At 45.0% G+C, this 22,254-nt stretch overlaps 1 protein-coding gene across 2 annotated transcripts in view; it reads left to right on the top strand.

Moving 5' to 3' along the window:
- The window catches only part of AMBRA1 (autophagy and beclin 1 regulator 1), a 226,798-nt gene that overhangs the window by 18,139 nt on the left and 186,405 nt on the right, over window positions 1-22,254 (top strand). For both annotated transcript variants that reach the window (XM_075927593.2, XM_075927594.2), the window contains exons 4-7: window positions 980-1,163; window positions 1,890-2,062; window positions 3,904-3,970; window positions 9,344-10,806. In XM_075927593.2, the coding sequence (XP_075783708.2) occupies window positions 980-1,163; window positions 1,890-2,062; window positions 3,904-3,970; window positions 9,344-10,806 (1,887 nt within the window). The remainder of the gene's footprint in view (window positions 1-979; window positions 1,164-1,889; window positions 2,063-3,903; window positions 3,971-9,343; window positions 10,807-22,254) is intronic.

Here is a 22,254-nt window from a genome sequence, read left to right as displayed (position 1 = left end):
GGGTGAAAATGGAGGGAGAGGGAAGAAGGATCACAGGGGGTCCCCGCTGTCAGTCGTCCCGGTATATATCCATGCCACACTAAAGTCGTTGACGTTTGTAGGAACTGATGCGTTATAAGTCCTCCCATTGCCCACTATTAGTCGTGCGAAACACTCCCCACAATTTGCTTAAATGGAAGTAAGCCCCGGGAAAAAAATTCCCCGCTGTAAGTCATTTCGCTGTAAGTCCAAGTTTTTTGGAACGTATCTTGGACTTCTAGCAAGGACCCCCTGTAATTGGAAAAGGAAGGAAGAAAGCTCAGTGTTTTTGCCCCTCATTAGTAGGGGAGCTGATGGGCTGCAGTAAGGGAGGAGGGATTTGGTTGTGTGCTGTGACCCTGAGCTTTAGCCCTAATGTATTTGTAGGGTTCTCTTAGGCTACGGCTACACTGTATCATTTTGTCTGCAGAAGCAATGCAAATGAAGCACTCATTAGCATTTCTTGTGCTGTCATTTGCATAGTCTCTTCCAATCCTTTTTGGGGAAGAGGTTTTTGCGCAAAAAAAAGTGTAGACGGGGCCATTTTGCAAAAAAAACCCTTTTGCACAAGATCCCTTATACCTCAAAAAAGAAGGAATACAGGATCTTGCACAAAATATTTTTTTTTTGGGGGGGGAGGGGGGGGCACAAAAACCTCTTCCACAAAAAGGATTGGAAGAAACTATGCAAATGACAGCATGAGAAATGCTAATGAGTGTAATCAGAATACGCAGCTGCAGTCCTGCCTCAAGTATATCCACATTTTAGAAGTCTGGTCCCCTCAATTCATTGTCACTGGGGCTATGGCTAAACTATCATTTTGTCAGCAGAAGCAATGGAAATGAAACAAACAATAAATACTATTAATATTCTGATGGAGCTGTTTAAGTTAGCTCATCCTATTATTTTGTATCTCTTCTTTACCTTCCCCAGAATTAATTCTATCCTTTTCTTTTCACAGGACCCTCATGGCTTCCACCCATGTGAATCACAATATCTATATCACAGAGGTGAAAACTGGCAAGTGTGTCCATTCTTTGGTTGGACATCGGCGCACACCATGGTGTGTGACTTTTCACCCTACTATCCCAGGACTCATTGCTTCTGGGTGCCTAGATGGGGAGGTTAGAATCTGGGATTTACATGTAAGTCTCTCCTGAAACACACAAGTGCTTCTTATTCATAGTATGGCAATTTTGTCTGTGTTCGAGACGCCCAAACTTTGCATATCTGAAAACTGCTCTGACAGCTATTCAGGAGCTGTACCAAATATGTAGAACAGAGCAAATTGCAGGCATTGTCCTGACTTTTTGTCGAAACTTTATGGTCTCCATATAACTATTTGATTTAAAGATCCAGAACATATGGCATGCTGGCAGTTGTTGCCTTCCTAGGCTACACATCTGTGCTGGTGAGTAGAGTAGGCCATATTTCAGCTCCATGGGGCTCATCCCATCTTAGTTTGTATATGCATAATTGCTCTTCTATTGCTGATCTCATTGGGGATGACTTGCACTTTACCTTGGAAGTTTTTCTCAGATTGGTGACTTGCCCAGTTGCTGATGCACAAACAAATGATCTGTTTTGTCTAGCAGAGTGCTCTGTAATGTGGTGTTCCTGCAGCTGTGTGAGAGAGACCTACTTATAGACATATGTGGTCACTGTTGCCAGGAATTCTGTGTTCTAGCTGCCAAATCAGATGACAGTATAAAATGAGAGTCCATGATGACTTCTGATGCAGCAGAAGTACAGCAGTTCCATGCTTGGTGTGGACTTTTGGGTCTAGTCTCAATGTGTGGCATTTATAGAGGATCTTTGTTGCAAAAAATATGTCATGTTAAGCAGCTGCTGATTTCCTCTTTCCTTTCCAGGGTGGAAGTGAGAGCTGGTTCACAGATAGCAACAATGCCATTGCATCCCTGGCTTTCCATCCTACAGCTCAGCTTCTGCTGATTGCAACAGCCAACGAGATCCATTTCTGGGATTGGAGTCGTCGAGAACCATTTGCAGTGGTGAAGACAGCTAGTGAGATGGAGCGAGTCCGGTGAGTGCTTGTTCCCATGGCAGGAGAACACTTGTAGTTTCAGCATGAAAAATGACATTTTTGGGGGGGAGGGAATGTGTAGTAATCTCTCTGGGGCAGAGGACACTGGGAAAGTAACTTTCCCTCCACCCTGGCTTTGGTTTCAGCTACTGAGAGCATTGTCTTGCCTTGTTCTCGGTGCTCCTGTTGAGTTGTGCAGAAGCGGTGGACAGTAAAACTTAAAGAAATAAGATTAGATCTGTGAAATAGATCTAAGCATTGTTACAGGCTGGGTACCAACTGGATAAATAGCAGTTCTGTAGAAAAGAACCTGGGGTTTACAGTGGATGAGAAGTTGAACATGAGTCAACAGTATGCCCTTGTAGCCAAGAAGGCTAATGGCATATTAGGTTGCATTAAAAAGAGCATTGCCAGTTGATCCAGAGATGTGATTATTCCTCTTTACTCGGCTCTGGTGAGGCCACATCTGGAGTATTGTATCCAGTTCTGGGCCCCAAATTACAGGAAGGATGTGGATGCATTGGAGAGGGTCCAGTAGAGGGCAGCCAAAATGATTAGGGGGCTGGAGCATATGACCTACGAGGAGAGGCTAAGGGAGTTGGTTCTATTTAGTCTGCAGAAGAGAAGAGGGAGGGGGGAATTTGATAGCAGCCTTCAACTTCCTAAACGGAGGTTCCAAAGAGGCTGGAGAAAGGCTGTTCCCAGTAGTGATGGATGGCAGAACAATGATCCAATGGTCTCAAGTTGCAGTGGGAGAGGTCCAGGTTGGATATTAGGGAAAAACTATTTCCCTAGAAGGGTGGTGAAGCACTGGAATGGGTTACCTAGGGAAGTAGTGGAGTCTCCATCCCTGGAGATGTTTAAGTCCCAGCTTGACAAAGCCCTGACTGGATTGATTTAATTGGGATTGGTTCTGCCTTGGGCAGGGGGCTGGACTTGATGGCCTTCTAAGGTCTCTTCCAGCTCTATGATTCTATGAAATAAGAACAGATATAAGTTAGGCTGTGTTATGCTATGGAATCCTCCCCAGGTCTGCCACAGGGTTGGCATTCATCAGACTAATCTTCAGATTTCACCAGTGGCACTGGGTTAGGCATGCTTGTTACTAAGAAGCAAGAGCTCCGATGCTGTGGAAAGAGGGGTCTCCTATCCTTGGAGTCATAATGCTAAATGATGTTATGCTGCTGGAGAGTCATCCTTTGAATGACTAAAAAACATGGTCCTGACAAAAATCCATGGTTGTTAAAGATCCCCATGTGCTTTCACAGGAGATATTAACACACTTTTTCCTGGCCAAATTCTAAGGTACTTATTGTATGTTGGTATAAATTTTCCTACCAGTTTCAGTTGGATATAGGAACTCCTGCTCCTAAACTGTTGCATAGGCTTACTGCATGTTGTTGAACAGCTCTTAGTCTTCACTAAGTCTACTACCTAGTCCACTACCTAGTCTTCACAGGTAGCTGTATTTTAGGAGTGAGTGAATATTTCTTAATACAGGGATGTGAATGGGTAACCAATTAACCAATTATCTGGTAAGCATCACCCGCCATAGGCAGAGGGCTGCTCCAGTTCCACAGGAATTGGGGGCTGGTTCCTGTCTGCAGAAGTCGGCCTCCCTACTCTTAGGACTGTCAGCTCCTGCTGCCAGCTCCCCTGCAAAGGATCCCACTTAATCCTGACTTTGGGATACTGCAAAATGAGAAGTGCTGCTATAGAAATGTAAAACTTCCTACTCGATAAACCTATGTATGAAGTCTGTTCCCTGGAACATTTTGGTGTTCTCTGTCAATGTGAAATGCCAACTAACAACTGAGCCTCTGTCTCTGTTCTCGTTTAAGGCTGGTACGGTTTGATCCCTTGGGACACTACTTGCTCACAGCGATTGTCAACCCTTCCAACCAACAGGTGAGAATACTATCCATGCCTGCATTGGTACAAGATGCTCTCTGTTAACCACAGTTTGTTGCTAAGCGGCCTAATGCTTTGCTTAAAATTGGGCACCTTCCTCAGTTCAAAATTTTGTCGTCTCTAAATCAGTCAAAGGGGTCTGTTCTGTTACATTTTGGTGTGGCTGACTCATTGTGAAACTGCAAGGTATAGGATTTGTCAGGCATCCTTATGGATTAAGAGCTAGATAGCTTCATGCAATCCAAGTGTAATGTCTCCTTTCCTCTTGGAAGAAGTTTGAGTCCTTATCTATCTCTGAGCTATAGCTGGCCTTTCTTTGTTTACTTGAGTGTATAAAATCATAGAAATGTAAGCCTGGAAGGGACCCCAAGCAGTTAAGTTCAGCGTCCTATACTAAGGTGGGACTAAGTAAACTTAAACCATTACTGACAGGTTTGTTCCATCTGTTCTTTAAAAACTTCCAAGGATGGGGATTCTGCAGTCTTTCTCGGGAGCATATTCCAGAATTTAATAACCCTTATAGTTAGAATTTTTTTCCCAATATCGAACCTAAAACTTACTTGCTGCAGATTAAGCACGTTACTACTACTCCTATGTGCAGTGGACATGGAGAACAGTTCATCATCATCATTATAACAGGCCTTAACATGTTTGAAGACTGTAGTCAGGCTTCCCTTCAGTCATTTTTCCTCAAGTATAAATGTGCCTAATTTGTAACCTTTCCTTAAAGGTCAAGATTTCTAAACCTTTTATCATTTTTGTTGCTGTCCTTTGGACAGATTGGAGAGCACACATATCTTTTCTAAAGTGTAACACCCAGAATTGGACACAGTACTCCAGTGGAGGCCTTATCAGTGCCAGCTGAAGCAAGGCAATTGGCTGCCATGTCTTACTCACAACATTCCTGTTAATACACCCCAGAATTATATAGCTTTTTTAAAGAAATGCATCTCTTTGTGGACTCTCATTCAATTTGTGCTCCCAGTGTAATCTCCAAATCCTCTTCAATATCACTGTCAGCTACCCAGTTATTTTCCATTTTGTAGATGTGCATTTATTTTTCCCCCTTTCCCTAAATACACTATTTGCACTTATCTTTATTGAATTTCATCTTGATTTCAGACCAATTTTCCAATTTGTAAAGGTTTTTGTTTTTAATTTTAATCCTCTTGCAATCCCTACTAGCCTGGTGTCCTCTCCAAATTTTATAAGAATATTCTCCATTCTGTTGTTCAAATCATTAATGAAAATATTGAATAGTACCAGAATCAAAACTAACTGCTGAGCACTGGATATGCCTTCCCAATGTGACTGCTGAGGACTGGATATGCCTTCCCAGTGTGATAGCAAACTATTAACTACTGAGTACAGACTTTCAATAAACTGTGCACCCACCTCATAGTAATTCAGTGTATATAATGTTTCCCTAGTTTGTTTGAGAGGGTCCCACATAACAATTTCAGAAGCATTATAAAATCAAGATACATTGCATCTGTTTCTTTCTGTCCACTATGTAAAGCAACCCTGTCACAAGAGGAAATTAGGTTGGTTTGGCATGATTTGCTTCTCAAGAAACCATGCTTGGTCTTCCTTAAAACTCCTTGAGCCTCTAAATTTTTGGCTTAATAATTTGTTCCTGTATCTTTTCAGGAATTGGATCTAGGCTGACTGATCTATAATTCCCCAGGTGTTCTTTGTTTCTTTTTTTTTAAAGATAAGTAGTATGTTTGCCATTCTCAAGTCCTCTGAGACTTAACCTGTGCTCCAGGAGTTCTTGAAGGTAATTGCTTTGGCAAGTTCCTCATATGCTCTAGATGAATTCCATTGTACCCTGCTGATTTGAATACGTGTAACTTACAAAGACATTTTTTAACGTTGTGGCCGTGTTCTATCTTGTTAATATCAATTGAGTATAGTATGTGGTCACTATTAACCTTTTTAGTGAAGACTGATGCAAAGTAGGCATTAAACACTTGAGCTTTCTTGGTATTACCGGTTATCAGCTCTTTTTCCCTGTCAAGTAGAGGACCTGCACTTTCTTTCATCTTTCACTTGGGCCTAATTTATTTAAAGAGCTTCAAATTGCCTTTTATGTCCTTTGCTACTTGTGATTCATTTTGTGCCTAGCCTTTCTGATTCTCTCTCTCCCCCCCCCCCCCCCGCAATATACTACTTAGTAATACAAAAAGTGGAAAAATGGATGAAGGATATCTTTTTGATTTTATTTTTCAAGTCATTAGAGAGCTCCTTATTGCACCATATTGGCCACTTTCTATTTTTGCTATCTTTCTTTCACATTAGAATAGTTTATAGTGGTGTCTTTAATAATGTCTCCTTGAGAAACTGCCATCTGAATTCCTTTATTCTTTGCCTTTTCTTCCCATCAGCACTCGCCTACCAGCTCTGAATTTTTAAAAATTGTCTTTTTAAAAAGTTAATTGTCCGTACTCTTCTGCTGTCACTTTATTTTTCCCTTAAAACCATAAAATCAATCATTTCATGATCACTTTGACCCAAGTTGCCTTCCACCTTCAGATTCACAACCAGTTCCTCCCTGCTGGTCAGAAAAGTCTCCTGTACTCCTACTTTCTTCCTGAATTTCTGAAACAAGTTGTCCCTGGTACATTCCAGGAACTTAATGGAAATGTTGTGATAAAAAAATTAGTTGCAATTAATCACACTGTTAATAATAATATACCATTTGCTTGAAATGTGTTTTGAAGTGTTCTACATCTACAAATATGCTAATTTCAATTACAATACAGAATATAAAGTGTTCAGTGCCCACTTTGTTTTTGATTATCAATATTTGCACTATAAAGGGCAAAAATTGTATTTTTCAATTAATCTCATAAGTCCTGTAGGACAGTTGCCTACAGTGGAAATATACAAATATAGGATTGTCCAAAAATGCATTCAAAAATAAAACAATGTACATCTTTAGAGCAGGTGTGGGGAACCTAAGGCCCAGGGGCCAGATGCAGCCCCTGGTTTGCCTGAATTTACAGGCTCAGGGCTCCTTCCCCTCTCTGCTCCTCCCCCCCCAGCATTGAGGAGCCCACGCTGGCATGACAGCTTCCTGCTGCCTCCCCACAGGGCTGGAGCACACAAAATCTTCTAGCTTGGGCCCCACTAGGCTCTGGTGTGTGAGGAGAATGTAGGGAGTGTCTGTCTTCTACTCGGTTGGGAGCCACGTCTTGCTTCTCACTTGTGTGTGGTCCTGACTGATTTTTCTGTGGGTCAGCAGCCTCCAACCCAAAGAATGCTCTCCACCCCTGCTTTAGAGCTTACAAGTCCACTCAGTCCTACTTGTTCAGCTAGTCACGCAACAAAAAAAGTTTAGCTACAATTTGCAGGAGATAATGCTGCCTGTTTCTCGTTCACTATGTCACTTGAAAGTGAGAACAGGTGTTCAGATGGTACTGTAGCCAGCGTTGCAAGATCTTCATGCCAGATGAACTGAAGATTCATGCTTTCACCACCATGCCAGAGAATATACATCCTTATTGATGATGTGTTCTGTTTAATAATGATCCAAAGCAGTGCAGACAGATGCATGTTCTTTTTCATCATCTGAGTCAGGTGTCGCAGCAACAGCAGGTTGATTTTCTTTTTTGGTGGTTCAGGTTCTGTAGTTTTTGCATCAGAGCATTGCTTCTTTAAGTCTTCTGAAAGAATGCTTCGCACCTTGTCACTCTTACATTTTTGGATAGTATTTCAGATTCTTAAACTTTGAGTGCTATCTTTAGAAATCTCACATTGGTACCTTCTTTGTATTGTGTTAAATCTGCTTTGAAAGTGTTCTTAAAACAAATGTGCTGGTCATCACCAGAGACTGCTATAACCTGAAATATATGGCAGAATGCTGGTAATACAGAGCCAGAGACATACACTTCTCTGCCAAGAAGCTCAGTCACAAATGTAATTAACACAATATTTTTAATCATTGTCAGCATGGAAGTATGTCCTCTGGAATGGTGGTCAGAGCATGAAGGCTATGAATGTGTAGTACAGAGGTGGGGACCCTATTGCTGTGGGCCAGTTCCAGCCCCTGGCGTATCTTGATCTGCTGAGTTGTTGCATGAGGGTCGACCTGGTGCTCCAAGTTGTGTGAGTTGGAGGGCAGATCAGAATGAAGTTTTTAAAATAATTTTATTTGTTTCTCAGTTGTATGTGGGCTCCTGACTGATTTTTTTTTTGGTGGGTCAGTGGCTCCTGACTGGAAAAAAGTTTCCCCTCGTTTGGTGTATATATAGCAGTAAATACCTTGCAACACTGGCTTCAAAAGTGCCATAGGAACACCTGTTCTTCCTTTCTGATGACACTGGAAATAAGAAGCAGAGGGCAGTATCTCCATGTAAATGTAAACAAACTTGTCTGTCTTAGTGATTAGCAAAACCCAAAATAGGACTGAGTAGATTTGTAAGCTCTAGTGTTCTATATTTTGTTTTTGAGTGCAGTTCTGTAACCAAAAAAAATTATTTGTAAATTGCACTTCAGTACTTGTGTGAGGTGAATTGAAAAATACTATTTCTCTTATCTTTTTTTTACAGTGCACATTTGCAACAAAAATAACGAAGTGAGCGCTGTTGTAGTTGAAATCAGTATTGAAAACGTGGAAAAACATTGACAAATATTTAATAAATTTCAGTTGCTATTCTGTTTAACAGTACGATTAATCATGATATTGCGTGAGTTAACTGCAATTAATCGACAGCCCTAGAAATGTTGTTTTTCCATATTAGTTTTCAAACAGCTGTCTGAATAGTTAAAATCCCTTGTTACTGCCAGGTCTTGTATGTTGGATATTTTTATTATTCTAGAATTGCCTTATCCACCACCTCCTCTTGATTTGGTGATCTTAAACTAGACCCCTATCTTGATGTTAGCCTTTATTTTTCCTCCTTTTTACCTTAATTTGGAGATTTTCAAGTGGTTTGCCTCTCATCTCCTCCCAGAACTCAGAACAAGTGTCTACATGATGTATATTTCACACTTCCTCCTTTTTCCACTGCCTGTCTTTGAACAGGCTGTACCCCTCTATTCAATATTCTAGTCATGAAATTTACCCTATCAAGTGCCCCCAGTTTACCCAATTAAACCCTAGTTTCATATTTACTAATACTTCAAGTTCTACCTGTTTGTTCGACATACTGCTTATATTTGTGTGTCGACATTTAAGATGTTGAGTAAATTCCCTCACTGATTTCACTTTTGTTGCTTTTATGATTCTTATAATTTTCCATCTCTCTACTCTTCCCAACAGCTAGTCCTTTTTATGCCTATCTGTGAGCTTTTGTCACCTGTTCCTTTAACCTTAATATGGGGTTCTGCTGTGAGGTGACTGACCTATGGTGATTTCCCTTGCAGAGTGATGAGGAAGTGGAGATCCCTGCGGATAGCACAGATATGCCGCATTATCGTCAACGCTCTATTCACCAGTCTCAGCCTGTGAGGCGTACACCCCTCCTCCACAACTTCCTGCATATGCTGTCCTCACGCTCCTCTGGCATCCAGGTGGGGGAGCAAAACACTGTGCAAGATTCTGCCACTCCATCCCCACCACCTCCACCACCCCCACCACCTCCACCACTGCCTCCAGCCAGTGAGAACACCAGAGCATCAGCCTACACCAGGCTCCGTGAGCGTGTCAGTTACCCCACAACAGAGTGCTGTCAGCACCTGGGGATGTTGTGCCTTTGCAGCCGGTGCTCTAGTGCAAGACTTCCTTCTTCTCTCTTCCCGCACCAGGAAAATGCCCCCTCCACTTCCTCTGGGGCCACTGGCACTTCCTTTTCCTCTGTGCAGACAGAGCCATACCAGTCCCCAGAGCAGGCATCTACAGCACAGCAGGAGCAGGGTCTACTTAACAGGCCTTCTGCTTTCAGCACTGTTCAGAGCAGCACTGCTGGCAACACTCTACGCAACCTCAGCCTGGGCCCCACTCGCAGATCTCTCAGTGGGCCCCTGTCAGGCCATCAATCCAGGTACCAATCTTCAAGAGAGATAGCATCTGGCTTAGGAGGGTCCGACTGGACTAGAACAGTGCTGAACATGGGCTCCCGCTCGGAGCTGGAAGCCATGCCTCCACCTAGAACCAGTGCCTCTTCAGTGAGTTTGCTGTCAGTGCTCAGACAGCAGGAGGGCGGTTCCCAGTCATCTGTGTATACATCTGCTACAGAAGGGAGGGGTTTTTTGGCACCAGGGGCTGAAGCAGAAAGCAGCAGTAGTGCTGGCCCAAGCAATCCAACCAACATCCGCAATGAGCTCCAATGTGACTTGAGACGGTTCTTTTTGGAGTATGACCGACTTCAAGAACTAGATCAAGGGATTGGTGGGGAGCCCAGCCAGTCACAACAGGCTCAAGAAATGCTCAACAACAACATTGAGCCTGATAGACCAGGCCCCTCCCACCAGCAGACTCCACATAGCAGCGAAAACAATTCCAATTTGTCCAGGGGCCACCTGAACCGCTGTCGCGCTTGTCACAACCTGCTGACCTTTAACAATGACACGCTACGCTGGGAAAGAAGCACACCCAGTTATGCATCGGGGCAAGTCCAAAGCACATTTGATGGGGTGCCACCAAGCAGCAGTCAAGCGCAGCCTGCAGAGAGAACCGAGGGCAGAGCTCCTACCTCTAGCAGGCTGCAGCTGGGAAGCTCTTCCAACTCACAGGAGGAAAGGACCGTGGGAGTGGTCTTTAACCAGGAGACAGGGCACTGGGAGAGAGTTTACAGCCAGTCAGTTTCGAGCAGACCTGGGAATGTATCACAGGAGGCCTTAAACCAGGAAATGCCTGAGGAAAGTTCAGAGGAGGATTCTCTTAGGAGGTAAGACACATTTTTTCCACCATTACTTTCCTCTTCAGTCTGTTAAACTTGTTCTATCTAGTCTGAGCTGTTTTGGCTCTTCCAGAGGGAACCCTTTCATGACTTGACCATTTCTTAGTTCACCTTTGAGATCACAGATGGCCAATCTTCCTTCTCTCTTCCCAGACTTCTGATGCAGCAGTAATGCCTAATGAGGTAACTTCTGAAGGTTTGTCTATGCAAAGGAGTGTGGGAAGAGACTCTGTCCATTAAAGGGTGACTGTCCAGAGGGTGAAATAGGAAGAGAAAGGATGTTGAATATTATTTGTATGGGGGAAAACTTATTTTGGGGGGATGGGTGGGAATTGAGATGGTGCTTGGAAATGTCTAGGCATGGAATGTACTGCAATGTCCACTTTATACCATGCATCTTATATACAGGCAGTCCCCAAGTTACGTGGATCCGACTTATGTCGGATCCGCAGTTACGAACGCGGCTTTTCTCGCCCCGGAGGATGGGAGCAGCGGGACGCCCAGATGTGCCGCGGTCCTCCGCCCCCGTCCTCCGGGGCGAGAAAAGCTGCTCCCCGTCTCCCTGGTCTGCAGGGAGATGGGGAGCAAAGCCTTGGAGCACGCCCGCAGCGGGACAGCCCGGGCGCGCTTGGGCTGTCCCACTGCGGGCGTGCTCTGCGGCTTTGCTCCCCGTCTCCCTGGTCTGACCAGCAGACCAGGGAGATGGGGAGCAAAGCCTCAGAGCACGCCAGCAGTGGGACAGCTGCGGCGTGCCTGGACTGTCCCGCTGCCCGCGTACTCTGCGGCTTTGCTCCGCGTCTCCCAGGTCAGCAGACCAGGGAGATGGAGCAAAGCCGTGGAGGACTTGGGCGGTCCCGCCACCCCCGTCTCCCTGGTCTGCTGGGGGGGGGGGGGTGCAGCTAGTGCTCCCTCTCCCCCCCCCCCCCCCAGCAGACCAGGCTTTTCTTGCCTACCCCTGGGGTAGAGCAGCTGGGGGCTGCCGGGTTGGTCCCGCAGCGCCACTCCAGACCAACCCGACAGCACCCCAGCTGCTCTGCCCCAGGCGTCCTGATTCAGCCGCTGCTGGTCAGTTTCAGCAGCGGCTGAATCAGGACGCCTGGGGCAGAGCAGCTGGGGTGCTGCTGGGTTGCTCCAGTAGCGCTGAGGAGCCGCGCTACTGGAGCAACCCAGCAGCACCCCAGCTGCTCTACCCCAGGTGTCCCCAAGTCAGCCGCTGCTGAAACTGACCAGCGGCTGACTACAGGAAGCCCGAGGCAGAGTTGCTCTGCCCCAGGCTTCCTGGAATCAGCCGCTGATCAGTTTCAGCAGCAGCTGACTTGGGGATGCCTGGGTTTCTTAAGTTGAATCTGTATGTAAGTCAGAACTGGGGTCCAGATTCAGCCGCGGTTGAAACTGATCAGTTTCAGCAGCGGCTGACGCCAGTTCCGACTTACTTACATACAGATTCAACTTAACAAACCTACAGTTCCTATCTTGTATGTAACCCGGGGACTGCCTGTACTGTGACTGCAACATAGGCAGCTCTCTCTGTCCCAGTCCTCAGGGTGGGCAATTACGAACAGCAGCAGCAGCGATAGTTTATTTCCTTGGAGTAGTGTGTCTTGTGAAATGTGGGCCCAGAGACAGTAGCCACAGGAACTGCAAGGGGAAGGAACTTCATCTTGGAGCATTAGGGTGGGCTGTACAGCTGCCTGTTCTGTCTAAAGAGACCGGACTTCCTCTCCAGTTTTGCTTTGAATGCAATGACCTTTATTAAACCAATGCAGTTCATATTTGGACCATGAGAAACACTGCTGCTTCTAGCATAAGTGAGCGGGTGACTGAAAACCATTTTCAGAGCTTGAGCTTTTAGAGACCATTATGCTGCATCTGGCATTCAGAACTGAGCCTGAGACTATATCTGTGCTCTGGATAGGAGGGTCATTGTAATCACCCCTGACTTCAGTATCTGCAGTATTTAGAAAGTGGGTCTCTTCCAGTTGTGGCAAGTGGATTAGGGCAGCTCAACTGAATCTGCACTTCAAACATTGTCTGTCCTGGCTCAGATTGTTGGTCCAGGCACTCTGATATAATAACGGGAGTTGCCATATTGGGTTAGACTGGTGGTCTATTTAGTTTGGTATTCTGTTTATCAGCGGCTTGTAGCAGATACTTTAGAGGCAGTTTGTCTAATCCTTTGAAAGACCAAGAACAAGGTAGGCCCATTGCTCAGTGATGAGGGGGAAACAATAACAGGAAACTTGGAAATGGCAGAGATGCTTAATGACTTCTTTGTTTCGGTCTTCACTGAGAAGTCTGATGAAGGACTGCCTGACATAGTGAATGCTAGTGGGATGGGGGTAGGTTTAGAAGATAAAAATCACTTAGAAAAGTTAGATGTCTGCAAGTCACCAGAGCCTGATGAAATGCATCCAAGAATACTGAAGGAGCTGATAGAGGAGGTATCTGAGCCTTTAGCTATCATCTTTGGAAAATCATGGAAGATAGGTGAGATTCCAGAAGACTGGAAAAGGGCAAATATAGTGTCCATCTATAAAAAGGGAAATAAGAACAACCTAGGAAACTACAGACCAGTCAGTTTAACTTCTGTGCCAGGAAAGATAATGGACCAAGTAATTAAGGAAATCATCTGCAAACACTTAGATGGTAATAAGTTGATAGGGAACAGCCAGTATGGATTTGTAAAGAACAAATCATGTCAAACCAATCTGATAGCTTTCTTTGATAGGATAATGAGTCTTGTGGATAAGGGAAAAGAGGTAGACATGGTATACCTAGACTTTAGTAAGACATTTGATACGGTCTTGCATGATATTCTTATCAATAAACTAGGCAAATACAACTTGGATGGGGCTCCTATAAAGTGGGTGCATAACTGGCCGGATAACCGTTCTCAGAGTAGTTATTAATGGTTCACAATCCTGCTGGAAAGGAGTAACAAGTGGGGTTCCTCAGGGGTCTGTTTTGGGACCAGTTCTGTTCAATATCTTCATCAGCGATTTAGATATCAGCATAGAGGGTACGCTTATTAAGTTTGCAGATGATACCAAGCTTGGAGGGGTTGCAACTGCTTTGGAGGATAGGGTCATAATGCAAAATGATCTGGAGAAATTGGAGAAATGGTCTGAGATAAACAGGATGAAACTTAATAAGGATGAATGCAAAGTGCTCCACTTAGGAAGGAACAGTCAGTTTCACACATACAGAATGGGAAGCAACTGTCTAGGAAGGAGTACGGCAGAAAAGGATCTAGGGGTTATAGTGGACCACAAGCTAAATATGAGTCAACAGTGTGACGCTGTTGCAAAAAAAGGAAACAATGCATCCTAAAATCATAACAGGTGTGTTGTGAACAAGACACGAGAAGTCATTCTTCCGCTCTACTCTGCGATGCTTAGGCCTCAGTTGGAGTATTATGTCCAGTTCTGTGCACCGCATTTCAAGAAAGATGTGGAGAAATTGAAGAAGGTCTAGAGAAGAGCAACAAGGATGATTAAAGGTCTAGAGAACATGACCTATGAAGGAAGAGTGAAAGAATTGGGCTTGTTTAGTTTGGAAAAGAGACGATTGAGAGGGGACATAACAGCGATTTTCAGGTATCTAAAAGGGTGTCACAAGGAGGAGGGAGAAAACTTGTTCTTCCTGGCCTCTGAGGATAGAACAAGAAGCAATGGGCTTAAACTGCAGCAAGGGAGGTTTAGGCTGGACCTTGGGGAAAAGTTCCTAACTGTCAGGGTGGTTAAACACTGGAATAAATTGCCTAGGGAGGTGGTGGAATCTCCATCTCTGGAGATATTTAAGAGTAGGTTAGATAAATGTGTCTCAAGGATGATGTAGACAGTACTGGGTCCTGCCATGAGGGCAGGGGACTGGACTCGATGATCTCTTGAGGTCCCTTCCAGTCCTAGTATTCTAGTATTCTATTATTCTATGATTCTCTGATAATGACCATTGCCTGATGCTTTTAGAAGAAAATGAAATCTGGTTTGATGCATATAACCAGCTGAGCAATGTTGTTCATAGGGTCTTTTGATGAGAGGGAATCCTCTTATTTTCCTTCTCTCTGCAGGTAATCAGCTTATTCTCAGAAGCAGGAACTATGATTATCTTGATTGTTATTTATTTGCATAGCAGGTGGCAGAGGTGTTGAAATTACTCTGCTCTTTCTTAAAGCCTCGCTCTAGTTTTTGATTGTCTATATGAGTGACTCCCCCAAGTTAACTGCATGATGATAATTGCTTCCTCTCTTGGTCCTAAATTTACCAGCCTTGATTTTGAGTAAATACCCTCTAGTCTCCTATTATGGGACATAAGGGAAAAAAGGAGGGGTTGAGAAGTTTTCATTGCAACATTATAACTTTGAAACTGACACTTAAGTGTGTGTTTATTCCTTTCTGTTCTTGACTAAATAATTCCCCTTTCATAATCTCGCTACTGTACAGTTTACTCTCTTAGTATTTATTCCCTGGGCCAATTAAGCGGTGCATCAATAAAAGTAATGAGGTAAAATTAAACCATAAAAGGGGTGGAATTAGGCTTTCAGAGCACTTGGGCAAAGAGATGAAATAGGCTCCATGGGGAGGAGATGGGAGCTTCATAATGTGTCACTTTAAAACGGGTGGGGAACCTGAGGGCTGGATGCACCCCCCCCCCCCAGCACTGGGGAGCCTTTGTTGGCACTCCAGCCCCCTCACCGCAGGGCTGGAGCACGCAAAATCTAGTAAGCTGGAGTCTCCCTTCCCCCTCCTCCCAGGCTTTGGTGTGTGAGGGGAATGTGGGGAGTGTCTTTTTCCTTCTCAGTCGGGAGCCATGTCAGTGAGGGTGTTTTTGGTTTTTGTTTATTGTTTTGTTGTGTGTGGCCCCTGACTTTTTTTTTTTTTTTTGTGGGTCAGTGGCCCCTAACCCAAAAAAGGTTCCCCACCACTGCGTTAAAACTACTTTGGAGCATACACCACAGAGAGCAATCCTGCTCTGGCAGCTAGGGAATGGATTAGCTGTGACCTATTAAAGTTGTTGTTTTTTTTAATCTCTTATTTCTGTTCTTCAATTTGGGCCATTTTAGCTGTCACAGATGGTTATATTACTGCTGCACCGGGCCTGTAGCAGCTGTGTACAGTCACCCAGTCAATCATTCACCTGTGCAAACAGATGCTTCTTGCCAAGGTAAATGAATTTGGAGCAAGCATTCTAATAGTCTCGCTATGGAATTCATTCCGTGGACTTCCTATGGCAAGAAGCCCTGGCAGAGCTCCTGTTAGAAAGCACTGCTAAGAAGCCATACTAGCTACCCATGTTTGTCTTATGTTCATGTTTCCTGCATCTGCCATGATATTTTCTCCTTTTGAACTGTTCATGTGGGTTCATTCACACCTGATAGAAAGCACGTGTGAACCATAAAACAGTGGGACCAGAGTACTAGATTGGCCGAAACATGGGTATAAAACAGCATTAAACGTTTTATACATTTATGCTGGAACAAGCCCATTTGACTATTCTTAAGTCAGGGACATTTAATAAAATCTTTTTACAAAAAAAAGGGGGGGGGGCCTGAGGGGGATGGGCATCCTACAAACACCACTCTCCTACACTAGTTTACCAACCCAAAATTAACAAATATTCCTATGCAGAACAGAGATAGGCCAGCTAATACCCTCTAATTTGCCCTTCCCTGACATACATTGGATATCCTACCCAACCTCCTTGCACCCAGGTCTGGTGGGCACTGTTCTAAAGAGGACAGGGGTCAATTGTTCTATATGACCACTGAAGCTAGAAGAAGTGATCAGCTTAATTTGCAGCAAAAGAAATTTAAGTTGGATATTAGGAAAACTTTCTAATTATATGAGTGGATAAGTTCTGGAATAGACTAGAACAGAGAGCTCTAATGCAGGCTTTTCATGACTGAATTCTGGGCACCCTTTTGTTAATGTCTTGAACCCCTTTGGAACTTCATACATCTCAAAAACCATGACAGATTACTCAAACCCCTGTGCAGGAATCTAAATAACATATTTAAAAGTCTGAGGGGTAGCCGTGTTAGTCTGTAAGTTTAAAAACAGTGAGTAGTCCTGTGGGACCTTTGAGATACAGTGGAGTCCAGATTAACTGACACCCGGTAATCCAACACTCCTCTTTATTCGATCCTGCAGCTCCTGGGGTCTTTGTCCCCGGGAGCTGCAGGGTCGGATACAGCGCGGGCCGAGAGAACGGCCCCGCTTGCTGCCCCTTCGCTCTCTAGGAGAAGCTGCTGCTGCTGCCAGGACGCTTCCAGGTAGGAACGGCGGCAGCAGCAGCTTCTCCTAGAGAGCAAGGGAACAACTGATGCTGCTCCTGCGGGGGATGTATGCTGCTCCAGCAGGGGAGGTCCCCTGCAGGAGCGGCATCAGTTGTTCCCTTGCTCTCTAGGGGTATGTCTACACTACAGCACTAATTTGAACTAACTTAATTTGAACTGGTTAATTCAAACTAAGCTAATTCGAACTAGTGCATCTAGACCTAAAAACTAGTTCGAATTAGCATGTCCACATTGAGTGGACCCTGAACCGAAGTTAAGGCTCGCCGTAAGCAGTGCCAGCAGGGCATCAGGTTTGGACTTAGAGTGTGGAGCTGCTGTCTCAGGCTAGCCGAGGGCTGTGCTTAAAGGGACCCGACCCCCACCCCGGACAGACAGTTCTCAGGGTTCCCCGCTTGCTTGTCTACCTCGATGAGGGACAGCAAAGCAGTCCTGTCTTGGAGTGCCTTGAATGCCCACACTCGGCCATCAGCCCGGCTGCACTTGCCTCAGGCTGCCATCCGGGGGGGCGGGGGGTCAATCGGGGGGCTGCAGGAGAGCTTCCACCCCGAGGAGCCTGCAGAGCCACCCCAGTCCTCCCCATCGGGGGCTCGTACCCCATTCCTCCCTCACCTCCTTCCACTTACTCCTCCCTAGCCCCCCTTCCTGATGTAAAAAATAAAGGACATGTGTGTTCAAAAATAGAAACTCTCTTTATTTAACAAAATTGGGGAGGGGGGGCGGGATTAACCTCTGAGGAGACTGGGAAAAGGAGGTGTGAGAGGGGAAGAGAGAGGGTGGGAGGGGGAGGGGGAAACCTGGGAGGAGGGAGCTGGAAGGGGGAAGCCAGGGGAAGAAGGAGGAGGGGAAGTATCAAACTATGGTACGCCATATCTTCAGTACTGTGTACAGATGTGATCTCCTCACCCCAGAAAAGATGTTTTGGCCTTGGAAAGGGTTCTGAAAAGGGCAACTAAAATGATCAGGGGTTTGGAACAGGTCCCACATGAAGAGAGGCTAAAGAGACTGGGACTTTTCAGCTTAGAAAAGAGGAGACTGAGGGGGGATATGATAGAAGTCTATAAAATCATGAGTGGTGTGGAGAGGGTGTATAAAGAAAAGTTCTTCATTAGTTCCCATAATATAAGGACTAGAGGACACCAAATGAAATGAATGGGTAGCATGCCTCATACTAATAAAAGAAAGTTCTTCTTCACAAAGGAAATAGTCAACCTGTGGAACTCCTTGCCACAGGAGGCTGTGAAGGCTAGAACTAGAACAGAGTTTAAAGAGAAGTGAGATAAAGTCATGGAGGTTGGGTCCATGGAGTGCTATTAGCCAGGGGGTAGGAATGGTGTCCCTGGCCTCTGTTTGTGGAAGGCTGGAGATGGATGGCATGAGACAAATGGCTTGGTCATTGTCTTCGGTCCATCCCCTCCAAGGTACCTAGTGTTGGCCGCTGTCGGCAGACAGGCTACTGGGCTAGATGGACCTTTGGTCTGACCCAGTACAGCCATTCTTATGTTCTAAGCTCAGGGTCGGGGGCCTCACTGGACCACCTTGATTTTTTTTCATGCAAACCTGCTCCTGGGTTCGCATGTGGCCTTTGGTTTCCAGGCTGGCAGCTATCCTGCCCTAGACGGCCACTTTCCTGTGCCTAGTGCGGCGGTCGTGGACGTTGGAGGCCTCCCCCCAAACCTGGATGAGGTCCACGATCTCCGCACTAGACCAGGCGGGGGAGCTGCCAGCCTGGTCCTGGGAAGAGGCGGAGGGCTGGGTGGCAGCAGGTGGCTGGCTCGTGCCAGGTGCAGGGTCTGCTGGCTGGGTGCTGGCAGGCTTGCACCTGGCACAGGCACCGTAGCCAGACCGTGCCCCTTTAAGGGCTCTGGGGCCGGGAGGGGGGCAGAAGAATTTCCCTGGTTGTGCCCATAGTGGCCACCAGGGCAAGCTGGGAAGGGCTAGCCTCCCACTAGTTCAAATTAAGTGGCTACACAGCCCTTAATTCGAACTACTTAATTTGAACTAGGCGTTAGTCCTGGTAGAATGAGGCTTACCTAGTTCGAATTAAGCGCTCTGCTAGTTAAAATTAAGTTCGAACTAGAGGTTTGTATGTGTAGCGCCTATTAAAGTTAATTCGAACTAACGGCTGTTAGTTCGAATTAACTTTGTAGTGTAGACATACTCTAGGAGAAGCTGCTGCTGCTGCTCCTGCCTGGAAGCGTCCCGGCAGCAGCAGCTTCTCCTAGAGAGCAAGGGAACAGCTGATGCTGTTCTGCAGGAACTTCGTCCCTGGCGGGAGCGGCATCAGCTGTTCTTTTGCTCTCTACAGTAGAGTCTGTATCATCCGACATATTCGGTAATCCGACCACGTGTTGGTCCTGTTTAGGTCGGATGATAGGGACTCTACTGTACATATAAAAATTAAATGTTAGTCTCTAAAGTCCCACAAGACCATTCATTGTTTCTAATTTACATATTATAGTGATGGGGTGGAGGACCAAAAAAGGGAAATGGAGCTGGAAGGTTGAGGAAAGCAACAGTGGGAGAACAGCGTATACATAGCAATTGTCTTGCTAGCACAAAATAAATGTTGTAGGGTTTGATGCTATAGACCACAAAGTGTCATGGTGTAAATTAGGACTTGAAGTGATCGCTGTGGCTAGCTTAGTTGATAGAGCATCAGACTCTTAATTGGATGGTCTAGGGTTCAAGTCCCTGGTCAGGCAATAAAGTTCCCATCTCCACTGGCCCCTTTTCTCTGAGTGCTAGCTTGTTGGTGTCTCATAATCTTGTTCACTTCCTTGTTTCCCCAGTAGCTGTCACTATTGGGCAGTAGAGTTGTATATGCAGAGATTGTGTGGAAACCTAGGATAAAGCAGAACCTGAAAATGTGTTTCATTCACCATGTACAAGTGGGATTGATTTCCTTTATCTGGCACTTAAATTCTTTGACCCTCTGCATCAATGGCTTCCCTAGCAATTTACTTAACAGAACCCAGAAAGGGAAAATTTTCATTGCTTCCCTTACGCCAGGTGAGGAATGATGCATTCTGCTTTTTTTGATAGTGTTGAACTAATTAAGTTGGACTAATAATAAGGACATTAAAAAGTATCTAATGAGATTTTCTATGACTGATAGCTCTGGCATTCTTTAACAGGGACATGTTGCTGAGAACTCCATTTAATGCACTGTATTGGCTCTCACTTGGCTGGATATGACAATAGGGCAGAACAGGACAGGCAGCTTGACTGACTCAGTTTCCAAGTGAGTTGATGCAGAGGAGGGGGCTTCTGTCAGGGCTCAGTCTTCACTCTTAGCTATTTGTATGATGAGCTCAGTGGTTTGATAAGAATTTGGGAATCAAAGAATTCTGGAGAGGGGATTAGTGAGTCACTGACTGCCCTAAACAGTCATGGGGTGGCTTCTGAGTTTCAGATTCTCAAGTACTGTATTCCCCAGATCAGTACATTTTATGGAAAATATCTGTGTCACATGTACATCCACAAGGTATTTTCTCTACCTGTCATGGATATTAAGGTGGTGAGATTCTTAAAAGTCTCTGAGTGCTGGATATGAAGTTTGTTACTGCATCATGTGATAAATGAGATGGTTGGCAAAATCTCAAGGAAGAGGAAAATAATTGAGCAACAGATGACTTTGTGAGTTTGTTCTATTTTAACTTCCTGATAACCCTGAAGATTAGCCTGTTTATTCTAGAATCCTAGTGATTGAAAAGACAGGTTAAATTTTATTGAAGCCACTTCTATCAGACAGGCCAGTGGAGGATTGTTACATAGGAACTACGATAGTGGATGAGAGAGATGTAAAATAGCCTGTTTCTGAGAGTTGCCAGTACCAGTTTTTGCAGAGAACGGCATATGAAATCTCTGGAATGGAATATTCTGGAAATTTCTTCCTAACCCTCTTAAGTTAGTGATTGACTTTCATTTGCTGAATTAGAAGGATTTCTATTCCCTCCCCCCATTCCCTTGTTTGACGTAATTGATGATCTTGCTGTTTGTATAATATTTCTTTGAATCTGACAAACTTTGGGCTGTGCTGAAATGTCCCTTTCAGTCTCATCTTCAGAGATTTTTATACTATAGTTTTTCTTTAAAGGTTTCCATGGGAATTTAGTGTTAAAGTAAGGTACTGGTTTAATGACTTCCAAGGCCAAAATATGCTTGCCCAGCTGCATCTGTTCTATGAAAAGCTTCTGCCATGTGCTGTTACCTGCCATTTGTGCTTCAAACCTAACTCAGTGAGACCTCTCCTAAGTGGTTTAAAAAAAAAAAACCACACAAAGAACACCCCTCATTCTCCATGACTCATACAGTTTGTGGCTACTCCAGACGTGACCAACCATTATGAGTCTGGTAGTGGTTACCTATCTTGGTTGGTTTGGATTAGTTGTCTGTAGATGAAAGAGGCATTTTTGCCCTTTGCCAATGACCTGTGCCAGCCAATCCAGTTTGAAATGACTTCTTGGCTCCTCTGTTGGTGCTTTGTACATTCCATAGGCATGTCTTCACTACAAACTTAAGTCAGCCTATGTTAGGTCAGCTTATAGCCACTGCAATTACTAATGTCTATACTACCCTACTTCTGTCAATGGTACTTATCCTTGCTAGGAGCACTTTCACTGACTTGAGTGGCAGTATGGGGGATGGAGAGCCAGGGCTCTCAGCTCCATGGTGGGAGCCCAGCTGCTCCCTCAGACTCTTGGGGTATGTCTAGACTACAGGCTTTTGTCGACAGAAGTTCTGTGAACAGATACTGTCGACAAAGAGCATCTAGACTACATCCAGTTCTGTTGACAAAGCAAGCCGCTTTGTCGACTTGACAGTGTAGACGAAAAGGACAGTGTAGATTCAATAACGTCTTCTGTCGACAGAACTCTGTCGACAAAAGGCGTTATTCCTCATAGAATGAGGTTTACAGCCGTTGACAAAGCTGCTGAGTTCTGTTGACGTTATGTCGACAGAACTCAGCGGCAGTGTAGACGCAGGTATAGTTTTGTCGACAAAACCCTGTAGTCTAGACACACTCTTGGTTATATGCTCCCCTTTCCTGGGAGTCCATTGGTGAGCCTCAGTACAGGCAGGGAGCCTGACGTGGCTTGGAGCGGGGAGCTGGGTGGGCGCAGTCTGATTCTGCTTGTTCT

This window comes from Pelodiscus sinensis, chromosome 5 (assembly GCF_052426305.1).
Source record: "Pelodiscus sinensis isolate ZL-2025 chromosome 5, ASM5242630v1, whole genome shotgun sequence".
In the NCBI taxonomy this organism is placed as follows: Eukaryota; Metazoa; Chordata; order Testudines; family Trionychidae; genus Pelodiscus; species Pelodiscus sinensis.
The sequence above is the reverse complement of the archived record's forward strand: the minus strand, read 5'-3'. Positions and strand labels throughout refer to the sequence as shown.